At 40.4% G+C, this 13,359-nt stretch overlaps 1 protein-coding gene across 4 annotated transcripts in view; it reads left to right on the forward strand.

Moving 5' to 3' along the window:
- The window catches only part of LOC124131563 (myotubularin-related protein 10-B-like), a 42,863-nt gene extending 40,103 nt beyond the window's left edge, over window positions 1–2,760 (forward strand). For all 4 annotated transcript variants that reach the window (XM_046494912.2, XM_046494911.2, XM_046494913.2 and 1 more), the window contains 2 exons: window positions 210–382; window positions 871–2,760. In XM_046494912.2, coding sequence (XP_046350868.2) covers window positions 210–382; window positions 871–1,686 — 989 coding nt within the window. In that variant the 3' untranslated portion in view covers window positions 1,687–2,760. The remainder of the gene's footprint in view (window positions 1–209; window positions 383–870) is intronic.
- Window positions 2,761–13,359: the final 10,599 nt, after the last annotated feature.

A 13,359-nucleotide genomic window follows, 5' to 3' on the forward strand; every position in this document is an offset into this window, starting at 1 on the left:
ACCCTTATGATTTGTATCTTTATTCCATGCGTTCAACCTGTGATAGGTCTGGTCCAGACTGTCAGGGCGCCATGACTGTAATATTGATGACTGCAGTGTACACACACTCACTTGTTCTGCTGTGATCCGTTGGGGTTCCGGGTTAGATTTCACTGGATTATTTACAGGCTATTATCGTCATATATTGACAAATTGTTGTTTGATTTCAGAGGAGACAGGTTGTGACTTCTCCTGCATTGTGGCCTCTCTGGTCCAGATGTGCCTTGATCCCCACTGCCGGACGCAGGTTGGCTTCCAGTCGCTCATACAGAAGGAGTGGGTGGCAATGGGACACCCCTTCCAGAAAAGACATGGACTCACCCAGGAAAACGAAACTGAAAGGGTTGGTATTCATTGCCTTGTATAGGGGTTTAGGGATTTTTCTTGTCCCTTGACATAAAATATGTAAAACTTTCAGTGAGTATATCCTTTGTTGTTTAAAAAATTGTGTAATATCTTTTACATATATATGGATTATACCTTTTTTATTTTGTTTTTGGCTTGTAACGGCCCCATCGTCATTCTGTTCCTAGAAATTTAGTAATTTATCTAAGGTTCATTGTTTTGTTGTGTCCAAATGACTGTCACTTGTATTGCACCTTCTTGTTTACATTTTAGTTAGTAAATCTTTTATAAAATATTCAGGAACTGTTCAGATGTGCTACAGACAAGTTGCTCTTTTTTTATTTCACCCCAAAACCATACTTTCGGAACATTTTTTATTTATATTTTGAATACAATGTAGTTACCCTTTGGTTTCAATAAAAGTCCACGAACCAAGTACTGCAAACAGACCTTACACATAGATGCATTAATTGGCCATTGTTGCAGGCTCCCATCTTTCTGCTGTTCCTGGACTGTTGCTGGCAGCTGTTGCAGCAGTACCCATCCTCCTTCGCCTTCACGGAGACCTACCTGACCACCATCTGGGACTGCGTCCATCTGGGTCTGTGCGACACATTTCTCTTCAACAACTGTCACCAGCGCCGTAAGTTCATGATGGAAGGTCGTCGCATGGCTCACATCCATCTGCCCAGTGTTTGGGACTGGCAGTTCCAGCTCGGGGAAATTGATCTTACTCTCTTCAACAATCCACTGTATGTTATGAGAACCAAGTTGGATTTGAACGAAATAGTCTCCAGTGCGAAAAAGACTCTAACAGAAACTGGTGCGACACTTCGGGATGAGATGTACAAGATGAAGCTGACGGACTTGTATCTGGAGGAAGAAAGGTTCTTCCCCGATGTTAGTGGTGTCCTGTATCCACAGTTCACACCATTAGTTGTCAAACTTTGGAAACAGTGCTTCATTCGTTGGAATATCCCTGCACAGATTATCGGCGGCGGAAACCCTTCTCGGTACCTCCAACAGTGTGTGTTGGTGGAGGAGGTCATCTCGCTCCATCATCGGCTCAAGTTCCTTCAGCAGGATTCCCAGAGGTCGCAACGACCCAAGAGTGAACTTATCTTCGGTGTGGAGGAGAAGCAGAAGACGCCAGCACTCCTGAAATCCTGTGTTCTCACATCCTCCTTCCCATTCTCACATGGGCCGCCCAACAAGGCCTATAACACTCTTCTCTGGAACCCCATAGCAGACTACGTCCAGAACAGCACCATCGACTACGACTACACAAATGCTGATGATTGAGGCATAGCTAACAAGTATTAAACTGTAACGAGCAAAGTCACGTCTGAACAAGAATGGTATGCTCGTTGTACATGAAGAAAATTAAAAATGGATGTGATGAGCAAAGGCTGAAACCACTAGACTAACCCATCCATTGTGTATACTCTTCAAGAAACCACACTCTGTTGACCGGAGATGTGTCATAAAAGGCTAACCTGCACCACAGCCACCTGCAAGTGCCTCGGTCTTCGTAGATATAACCAAAACTTATGTCATTGCTTTACACTGTACATGCCTAGGGTGTAATAGGACAAGGCTGAAAACTGGATAGATTTTTTGTGTTTGTCAAAATTTAAAAGTTACTCATTTGAATTATTTCTGCCATTTATCAAGGATATGACATTCACTCTTTAGAAAGCATTTGAAAAGGACATCCAATTATTGGTGTAGTTTGTAAATGATTTATGTATAAATCTGGTAAAAGTTAAAATAGCATACCCTTAACAAGCATTTGAAAATGATTCCATTTGTTTGTGTATTTTGTGAATGAAAATTAAAATATAGAAAAACATCATTCAAGTACAGTTTAGGCTTGTAAATGTCTGAAAGTGTAGTTCAAGTTTAGATGTTTAATTCTAATGATTTATGAATCAGGTGTCTTTAAGATGTGCAGCTGTAACATTCGACAATCAAACAGAAACATGGCCTTGATTTTGTACGTTACTCATTAGGTGCCTTTGAGTAATTGTTGTTGTTCTACATGTCTGCTGAATCGATCGGATGTTTTGTCAGACAAATACCAATAAACCTTGCCAACACAATGTCTAAGGACCATCAAAAATATATAAAGACATGTTTACTTCAAGAAAAGCTTATTTTGTTTGATAACACTGGGTGTATCCATGACATGAAACTTGATATTTTCAGTGTTTATTTCAACAGAATACACCCTTAACATGCGTCCCAGCATGGCCTGGGATCTTTGCACTAAGATGATTGTAGCTCCCATACTAGTCTGTCATACAGACCCTGAAACAAGTATATCCAATACAGCCGATGCAAGTCTATAATATTTGGCAACTCTAGATTACTGCAGTATCTGAAAATGAAGAGAGTCTCTGGACTCCTTTTTATTTTATTTTACAACTATGATTTAATAACTGTATTTTTTTCTGTAAAATGTGTTCATTTCAGAGACTAGGTTTTAGTATACTCCCATACTTTAACATAGGCTTACAACAGTCTTTGTACTAAGAATGCTTTATGAAGCAGGACCCAGAGCAGTAAGGTTCAATGTTATTCTTGTAAATACTATGTGCAATCTTTGGTCCCAATTCCCCCATTTAAATAGCCCGAAGCCATCCTCGATTATGAAGTGTTTAATATTCACATGATATCTCCATTCTATTGTGACCATGGACCTTTTCACCACAAGACTTCATTTCAGAAGTGTCTCAATCTCATACCAAAAACCCAACTTCTCTTGCTCTGAACAGTAATTTGACTTTTACTGTAAGTCTTGAAATTAACGCGGGCGTGAATCAAATGTGAAAAATGCGAGTGATATCTGTTCGCATTAATGAAACTTCACATTTATGTCTCCAAAATGACTATCCAAAATGACAATAAGACGGTCTCACTGCACACTTTGGATAGCGGAAATACCAACTTGTATATAAACGCAAACATGGTTTATTGAGTAGCAGTTGTAACAAGTACATAACAATGTCATTCAAAGAATAGGAATTACACAATAGGCATCTGGCAAGTTATCACTGCTAGGGTCAAGAGTTCTACCCACTCGTGTCAAACTAGGCATCATAGACCACTCCAGCAGTCAAGACAGACGCCACCCACACAACACTTCGTCAAAGGCCGACACGACCCAATGCGCACTGACAGGCTAGGGGTAAGGTGATGTTGCATTGATATTGAGGTGCATTTTTGGCTAGGGGTCAGCAGTCATATTAATTTGGAGGCGCATTAATTTCAAGATTTACGGTATGTACTCTGTAATTCGATAGTAGCGGAGGGGCGTTCGGGTAGCCTAGTGGTTAAAGCGCTCACTTGTCATGCTGAAGACCCGGGTTCAATTCCTGGCATGGGTAAAATGTGTGAAGCCCATTTCTGGTGTCCCCTGCCGTGATATTGCTAGAATATTGCTAAAAGCGGTGTAAAACCACACTCACTCACTTGATGGTAGTGGATGGGCCAAGGGTAGTTATTATTATAGACTTGAGATATGATACAATGGATAATGAAGGATTTCAAAATCCATGGTAATACCTCTATTACCTTTTAAGGATTCAGAACTTTGCTTTGTGTGAGGGAAGCACATACCCTCACAACACATTATTTACATTCATTGTGATATCAGGCATTAGTTAAAAAATTAGCTTAGATTTGCACTGAATTTAAAGTAGATTTAACAGTACATTAGAACCAGTGTTCTGAATGAGAGATTTTCTCGTAGTAGCTGGCTAGTGATAGGGAACTATAGGCGATAACCTATCCATTTTCAAATTTGCAAGTGTTATTGAATGTTTGATACCCAGGACTTTGTTTTTAAACTCATTAGTCAGAGGTTTCAAATGATGAAACTACCACATGATGTTTATCAACTTGGTAATCACAATATACTTTGAGAGAGAGTGCTACCAAACACTCTCTGTGTATACTCTAAGAACAACGAAAAGACATCCCGTCCCTTGGAATCAAGGACACCTGAACCACCTAGAAGAGCAGAGCAGATTTTTAGTCAAATGATATTTGATGAATACAATATTCATGTTGATCTGTTGTCAAATACAATGTTTGTGACATATTGCCACAAAGAAAACAAATATCTATTTAGCAAGAGTATTTTAAATGATAATGATCATATGCCTTGATCAGTCGAGGTTTCTGGACTTCACAAAATTCCATTGTTTTTCAACCAATCAGATTGCAGCAGAGAGTCACATGTTTTACAGAACAGTGTATTCTTGTTCAAGAGACTTGAAGTCACCAGGTTCATGTAGAGAGATTTTTGCTAGCTTGCTATAGTTTGGTTGTTACCTGTACATTCCTGAATGAATACAGTATTATTTGACTGAAACGAACGACAAGAAATGTTACCAGTGGTGAAAGAATTATTCCAAATTAATTATTTTGAAAACAATTGACAGGGGTGGAATGTTAACTGTAGATATAAGCCGAGGACATTGTGGAAACTACTTATTGCTGCTGCAGTACTTTTTCTGCTTAGCTCGGCTTACATATTCTACAATACATGCAGATGTATGTATGTACTTTTGTGCTGTGTTAAAACTGTTGGCAGTATATGCTGCAAACAATAATTGCATTCAAATTGTGTCCGAAATACCGTATTCAACGTAATAAGCGCCCCGCTCTAATAAGTGCCCACAGCGATATTTGCTAATATATTGACTAGTGAACAATCCCAATTAGCACCCCTTCTGATTGATCAATGTACACAAGACTTATTTATTCGTGTATAATACGCACTCGTGTGTTATATGCACCCTTAATTATAGGCAATTAAATTCAAGAAACATATATCTGTCGTATATAAACAGTCAGGCCGTCAGCATAAACCACGAAATTTAACTTCTACCAAATAATATTCTTATAAGAGCCCCCTATTTCTAATTTTGAGAAAGCCCTGGGCGCTTATTACGTCGAATATGGTAATGAAAGTCAAAAAGATTAAGTGCAATATACTTATATGTCATCATGTGTCTGTTTCAGATGTAAAGATTAATACTGATTTGATGTCATCAAGAGAGCTACAATCTAACATGCAGATTGATGGTAGTGGAATTCCCATTAGGCCACAATACATTAATTGTCCTCCAGATATAAATATAATAAATATTTTAGTAAAGAGAATTGTCCCCATAAACATAAGACCAGAATTAATTATATTTTCAACCATTTCAAAAAGAAACAGGAAGCCACTTTCCTCTTTTGATTATCCACACAAGCTGTTCATTAACTGTTGACAGAAGCCCAATAGCATGAATGTTTGGGTGGTCTATCATGTATATGGTGTATTTCAAGAAATGAGGGCACGAGTGCCCAGTCATCCGAGACATCAGGTGTGCTTTGCAAAGCTGCATTCGGTCAACATGCCAGAAATCTGAAATTAAGAGTTTGAATCACGGTTAAACCTGAATGTTTCTGGGTTTCATTGTCAGCACCATATACATATATGGGTTTCACCAAAGTGGGGAACATACAAGGACTGCATCACTTTTGGCTTTCCTCAACCATGCACTGAAACACTGTTCAGAGCGGCATTAAACCCATCAGTAGAACGAGAAATGAGGCAACACAGGTTGTGCTTTGCTCTTTTGTCTGTAGGTACTTGTGGATATTGTATATTCAGAAGTGTATTCCACATATTTGTAGTAGCTACTGTTGGTATGTTATTGGTATTATAGGTTGATGATTTTGTTACTATTGGTAGAGTAACACGTTTTCTGTTGGTAAGAAAATCAGTAACAGCAGCGTTTTGTTTGTTTGTTGTTTAATGCTGCCCTCAATCCTGAAGATTTCATTTGGAATTATACCATCTGGAATAACGAGATTTTACTATGTTCCCCAGTATGTGTTGTAGCCTTTTCAAGCATGGATGCTGGTATATATTGACGGTTACCATGGTAGTAATAATTACATTTTTCATATTCCCCATCCAGCTTGTAGCAGCAAATATATGTAGACATTCCAGGGTTCATTGAAACCGGGGGGCGCGGGTGGCCCAGTCGTCTAAGGCACCGCAATTCGCTGTGCAGAGTTGCGTCCCTTGGCACGCAAGAAACCTATGATTGTGGGTTCGAATCCCGGTTCGCCCTGATTTTGTTTCTAGGTTTGTCAGTACCATACCCGTGCTCGTGGGTTTCACCGAAGTGGTAAACGTCTAAGACCTGCATCACTTCGGGCTTTCCTCCCACATTAAGCTGACACGCCGTGATATAACTCGAATACTATTAAAAGTGGCGTTAAACCCAACTCACTCACTCACTCACTCACTCACTCATTGAAACCCAGTGTCTTGTGCGTCATCTTCAAATGACACAGAACAGATCTTGTAAGCAGATGGATGAAGCTGAACGTTTGAGTATAACGTGATCATTCTGTCAGGGCAGGGTGATTGTCATGCATGGGGTGCTGGTGATGCGGGACGGGACGGGGCGGGGCGGGGTCCCCTTTTGAAAACCAAATGTATAATTGACATAAGATTTTGATATTTTGGACCCCTCCCTTACAAAAATGCTGGATCCGCCCTTGGGATGTATTCTGCCCCTGGTTTCAGTTCACAGATGTGCTTTAGCAGTACCTCCAGCATGATTGTCCTTGGCCCTGTTCCACGAAGTGGTCTTAGTACTAAGATGGTCGTTATTCCCAAACTTTAGAGCCAAGTTTGTGATTTGATATGTAGTGTAGGGTTTTCAAGGTTTCTGAAATGTGATGCACTACTCAAAAGAAGTTAAGAAACACCTGATTTTTCATATGACTTGTTTATCTGTCATGGCTGGTGAGTATTGCAACACACAGCCTTCCAATTGTGGGTGTTCTGTAATTGTTTTGAGTAGTATATTTAAGAGACCCTGAACTAAGGGAATCAATCGTTTGTTCCTCCTTCATTGAATAAGTGGAAGATTACTATTAAATCAACTTTCACTTACTTACTGCTTCTGTCCCCAACCAACTGTAATGAATCTTGGGATAAATGTGGTGTGTATGTTCTAAACTGTTGGTTGTGAGTGCCATGCAGACAAAACATTCATAAGTTCTCTTTTATAAAAACCTTACTGTACAGATGTTAGATGGCAAAGGTGACCGAAACATGCCCCTGTCTGATGAATGTTACCTTACAGCTACAGCTACGTTATAGATAGGAGTGACAGGAAAACATTCCTGTCATGTGCATTAAAGTGTACCATTTCCGAAAACCTTCTATACATTGAAACCTTGGTTGTCTGGACCCTGTTAATCTGGACAAGTACCGCTGGGTTCTCCGACCTGTATAAGTGACAATAATCTGGATGGTTTCCGGATGGTTTCCTGGGAATGTTGCCATACAGATTAACAGGGTTTCCATCAATATAACCTGATTATCTCCATATCTTTCAGGTTGTGATACTGAAGCTCAAAGCTGTAGGTGCCTGTTTTTATATAGATCTATATGTTGAAGTGGACGCCAGCATGCCAGCACAAATATGTAGTGAAGTAGGTTATATAACACATTCCTGACTGTATATTATGTATATGGTGTTTAGTGTGAATGGTACAGCAAGATGGTGAAAATAAGGATTTCTTGTAATTTCTGTTAAGGATTTTAATCGGTAATACTGCAACAAAAGTGATGTTTTGTATCGGGGAAATTACTGGAGACATAACGTTGAAGAAAATGCTATTGAACCATTAGAATTTTGAATCCTAAAATGTATATTTAGAATACATTGCTCATGTTTTATATAAATTTTAACCAACTTTCCATCAATTGTTAAATTATCATGGTCTAATTTAAGTATAGTTTTCTGAATTCATGAAATACCTGACAAAAAATGTTGATTACTGAAATTACTCAATTTCCAGGATTTCATGAAAACCTAGCCTCACAATCTAACTGTAACACACATATGCAATTAGATGAGAACCACAGAATTATGAAATAGTAAGTATATATAAATATATATATATACACAAATTGATAATGGCCATTTTTGAAGGTGAATATTTGTACATGTTGATTGACATAATTTTGTACATATTGCTTGAAGATTGTCAGCCATAATTGGAAGCATCTTATGTACACTTTGAATTGTACATAAATGAGAATAAAATGTAATTTCATAATGAACACATTTGTTCCTTATGATTTTTTAACGTCCAAATAGTGAATCATTAATGTTTCAGCTTACCATACCTGCCAGGACTGTTGAGTGCCCAGTTCCCACAGTAATGAGTGGAAAAGATAGGTCCTAATAGTTTCTTTGTTGTTTAACGCTGCACTCCACAATATGCCAGCTGTAGCAAACTGGTCTGTAAATAATCGAGTCTTGACCAGACAATCCAGTGATTGATATCATGAGCATGGATCCATGCCATTGGGATAGATGACATGCATCAACCAAAGCAGTGAGCCTGATCACCCAATACCATTAGCCGCCTCTTAGGCAAGCATTGGTTGCTGAAGACCTGTTCTTCAAGGATGTGAAGAATGTGTCCACTAAAGACAAATTAAAGGTTGGTGGCTGTTTTTTAATTCAGAAATGTGTTTGCATCATTTAAAAGTATTTTTACGATGTTTCTCAATATATAAAAGCAACAAAACCCTTTCCATATTCATAAAAAATCTCTGCCAAAAGAAGAGTCAATTGTGTAACTCTGACCATATCATGAGCGTGGGTTCATGAATCACTATCAAACAGTGATGATACCAGGTGTTCGCGAAATTGCGGTACCCATCACACATACATGCAAAAGCAAGTCAATTGTTCACCTGAAATAAACCCACAGGAAAAGCATCAGACATCATTTTTATCACTGATGCCCCAAATTTAGAAATGTCCTCCAAATGTCTACCATAAAACCTTTGGAAAGCTTCTCTGAGGCCTTGTAACCTCAAACAACTGATGAGTCATACGAGGCTCTTTCTAGAAAGAACATGCTTGATCCTACCTAAAAGTTGTGATCTGTTGACCCCAAAGGCTGGAGCTGCTGGGATCGTGCTTGACATAAGGGAAAGTTGACTTGGAAAGTTGAAGTCGTCCTGCTTGTCAGAGTCTTGCGGAAAGTTTTGTCACTCTGAATCTTTATGCATACATCTAAATGAAAGAGACAAAGCAGTCTCACTGGCCTCAATTTTTTCCAGCACAGGTGGGTAAATACTTGGAATGGAACTGGCTATTTGATGGTTATTGAACAATATCAGACCATGGCTATACCTGAAGCTTAAGTTAAACCTAATGGCCAAATTACCTTGTATTGACTTTGCTGGAGCAGAATTTTCGATTCATATGCAAGAAGGGAAGCACATACTGGCACAAAATATATACTTCTTGCTGTGCCTTAAGCTTTTACACTGTCAAGAACTTGGACCAAAAACTTGGTCAAAGAAATCTGACAACATTTTGGGGGTCAAAATTCGGCTGTTTACATTTTTTTTACAGGAATTATCATGCCAAGATCGATGCTGCACAGGAAGAATGCTTTGCTATTGTCTGTCTTGCTTGTTGAGAAGGTGGCATCGGCATCGGGTGGGCAACAGAATATATGGTCCAGAGACTGGCTGCAGAGGACCACCAGCTTAGTGCCTACAATACCCTTCTCCAAGAGTTGAAAAGAGGGGATTCCAGTGCCTATGTCAACTATCTAAGAATGAACGGGGGAAATTCAAACAGCTAATTGGGGCACTTTAGACTGGTCCAGCCCTGCCCCAACAGGAAAAATAAGAGAAGGGATTGAAAAGGGATTTTTTTAACAAAACAACCTGTTCAATGTCCGACATGACCACGACTATGAAGGTTCACCCTCGGATGGGGACATGTCCTGACGTATGGCCAGTCTTAAAGAAGCTTTTTGCAACCTAAAATGTAATAAATGCCTGCTTTCTGTTCCTCATTGACGCTTTTGTAGATCCTAATATCTTTGTTTGTTTGTTGTCAACCAAGTCAGCCACCGGATCCGGTAAGTCGAAACTTAGGTCTTCAGCAACCCATGCTTACCACGTAAAAGGCGACTATGCTAGCTCACGTGGTTGTTGCATGTTATCGTATCCAAATTGAGTAGATCAATGCTCATGATGTGAATCACTGGATCATCTGGTCCAGGCTCGATTATGGATGGACTACCTTCATACAGCTTGAATATTGCTGAGTGCGGGGTTAAACAACAAACATCAAACAATAATGCTGTTCAAACTTAAACAGACTGAACGCTTTAAAAGAATAACCCTTATATTCAAAACTATATTCTTTAAAAAGCTTATTGTAATGGTTGTATGATAGTAATGAACGAACACATCACAACTAGTCGCAAAGTATGACAGTAGATTGTATGACCACCAACGATCCTGACGAACGACGGGCAAGTTGGGGAATTTTAAAAAATTGTAAAAAAAATATTCAATATAGCCGAGGGGCCCATGGAGATCCGGTCTTCAACAACCAATGCTTGTCGTAACAGGCGACTAACGGGATCAGGGTCAGGCTCGCTTTGTTGATGCACGTCATCATATCCAAATGGCTTAGATCGATGCTCATGATATCAGTCACTGGATTGTCTTGTCCAGACTCGATTATTTACAGACCGCCTTCATAAACAATAAACGTCTCCCTAGCATGTCCCAGACAGTGGGGGGAAGGTCTGGGCTCATTGCTGGCCATAGCCGAGGGGCCCATGAAGATCCGGTCTTCAACAACCAATGCTTGCCGTAACAGGCACGATGCTTGTCGTAAGAGGCGACTAACGGGATCAGGGTCAGGCTCGCTTTGTTGATGCACGTCATCATATCCAAATGGCTTAGATCGATGCTCATGATATCAGTCACTGGATTGTCTTGTCCAGACTCGATTATTTACAGACCGCCGTCATAAACAATAAACGGCTCGCTAGCATGTCCCAGACAGTGGGGGGAAGGTCTGGGCTCATTGCTGGCCATAGCATTCTGTGGATGTTGTGCTGCTGGTGGTGAGGATTGACGATTCGCGGACTGTGAGCACGGCGTTGTCGTCCTGGAAGACATAACGTCGACCGAAACGGGACAAGTATATTGTCAGTATGTTATCTGGATAGTACTGTCCAGTGACCCTTCCCTGCACAGTATGGGAGTGGGGTTCGGTCAGTCATAGAGATGCCACACCATAACCGATCCACCGCCAAATCCGTCATTAGAGCTCAGATCTTGACTGACGTTCATTTTCGACGTCCCCAGACAAGACAACGCCATAAATCCAAGCAAGTGCCAAAAAGTGCCAAAAAGTGCATGTGTTTTTGTGGTACCTTTTACAGACATAAACGGGGCGGTCGGGTAGCCTAGTGGTTAAAGCGTTCGCTCGTCACGCCGAAGACCCGGGTTCGATTCCCGACATGGGTACGATGTGTGAAGCCCATTTCTGGTGTCAACCGCCGTGATATTGCTGGAATATTGCTAAAAGCGGCGTAAAACAATACACACTCACTCACTACAGACAAACGTCCTTGCATAGGGTGTTTGTCGTCAACATTTACCTTTGGTCTAATACTTAGTATCAACATTTACATTTCTTGATTCCCTACTTTTTCTAGAGTATATTTTACACAAGAGATAAGCTGATAACTGCAGTAACGTGCAAAGCGGTGTTAAACCAAACTCAGTCCATCACTCCACAAGAGAATGTTTTGTCGAAGTCGGAAAGTAGGTATGTGTTTTAAGTAGGGAAAAAACTCTCCATGCCTTAGAAAATTGCTCCATGGCTGAAATAATGCCGATGCAACTTTAAATTCTAAATCACTCAGAAAAGATAGGCCTCTGCTCCATTAGATTTAAGGATTTGACAGTTACTCGGACATCGCCCTCAAGATAGTTCTAGCAACCAGATACGGGGCGCTGATGCGGTCTCTGTTATAACAAGTAATCTGAGAATAATACACCAAACAGATAAGGTCTGAGTTCAGTATGCAAGGGCAGTTTGAAAACATCATATGCTGAATAGTCATTCTGAGCTCTGTACTGTTATAGGGTATTTAGGAAATCGTGGATACACGAAATATGAGGTATTATTAACGATTTTACATAAAATATTGTTGTTGAATATGAGCCAACCCTAATGTTTGTAAAAAAACATGTAAAATGACTGAGAGTGCAAATATGCTTTGAGTAAATATTCAGTTATATCCAATGGCCTGTAAATAACCTAGTATCGACCAGTGACTGATGGCATGAGCAACGATCTACGCCATCTTGGTCCCTACTTATTAATAAACCCGTGAAGATCCGGGTTAGAATAGGTCTTCAGCAACCCATTCTTGCCGTAAAAGGCGACGATGCTTGTCGTAAGAGGCGACTAACGAGATCGGGAGGTCAGGCCCGCTGACTTGGTTGATGCATGTCATCGTATTCCAGTTGCGTGCATCGATGCTCATGATGTCAATCACTGGACTGTCTGGTTCAGACTCGATTATTTACAGACTGCCGTCATGCAGCTGGAATACTGCTGAGTGCGGTGTTAAACAACAAACAAACTTATCAAATAACTTATTTCAACAATAAGATGCCCCGGGCTAGTTCGCGCAATCCGTTGGCCCGGCATCCATTACATCCGGTTACATTGGCAAAATACAACGTCACCAAATACCAAATTGTGCAAGTCATACAAAGAGTATATTTGCAGGAAGAGGTCATTATTAGTGAGTGAGTGAGTGAGTTGGGTTTAACGCCGCTTTTAACAGTATTCCAGTTATATCGCGGCGTGTCAGCTTAATGTGGGAGGAAAGCCCGAAGTGATGCAGGTCTCAGACGTTTACCACTTCGGTGAAACCCACGAGCACGGGTATGGTGCTGACTAACCTAGAAACATAATCGGGGCGAACCGGGATTCGAACCCACAATCATAGGTTTCTGGCGTGCCCGAGGGACGCAACTCTGCACAGCGAATCGCTGCGCCTTAGACGACTGGGCCACCCGTGCCCCCCGGTCATTATTAA

This window comes from Haliotis rufescens, unplaced genomic scaffold, assembly GCF_023055435.1.
Source record: "Haliotis rufescens isolate VD_foot unplaced genomic scaffold, xgHalRufe1.0.p SCAF_1, whole genome shotgun sequence".
NCBI lineage: Eukaryota > Metazoa > Mollusca > Gastropoda > Lepetellida > Haliotidae > Haliotis > Haliotis rufescens.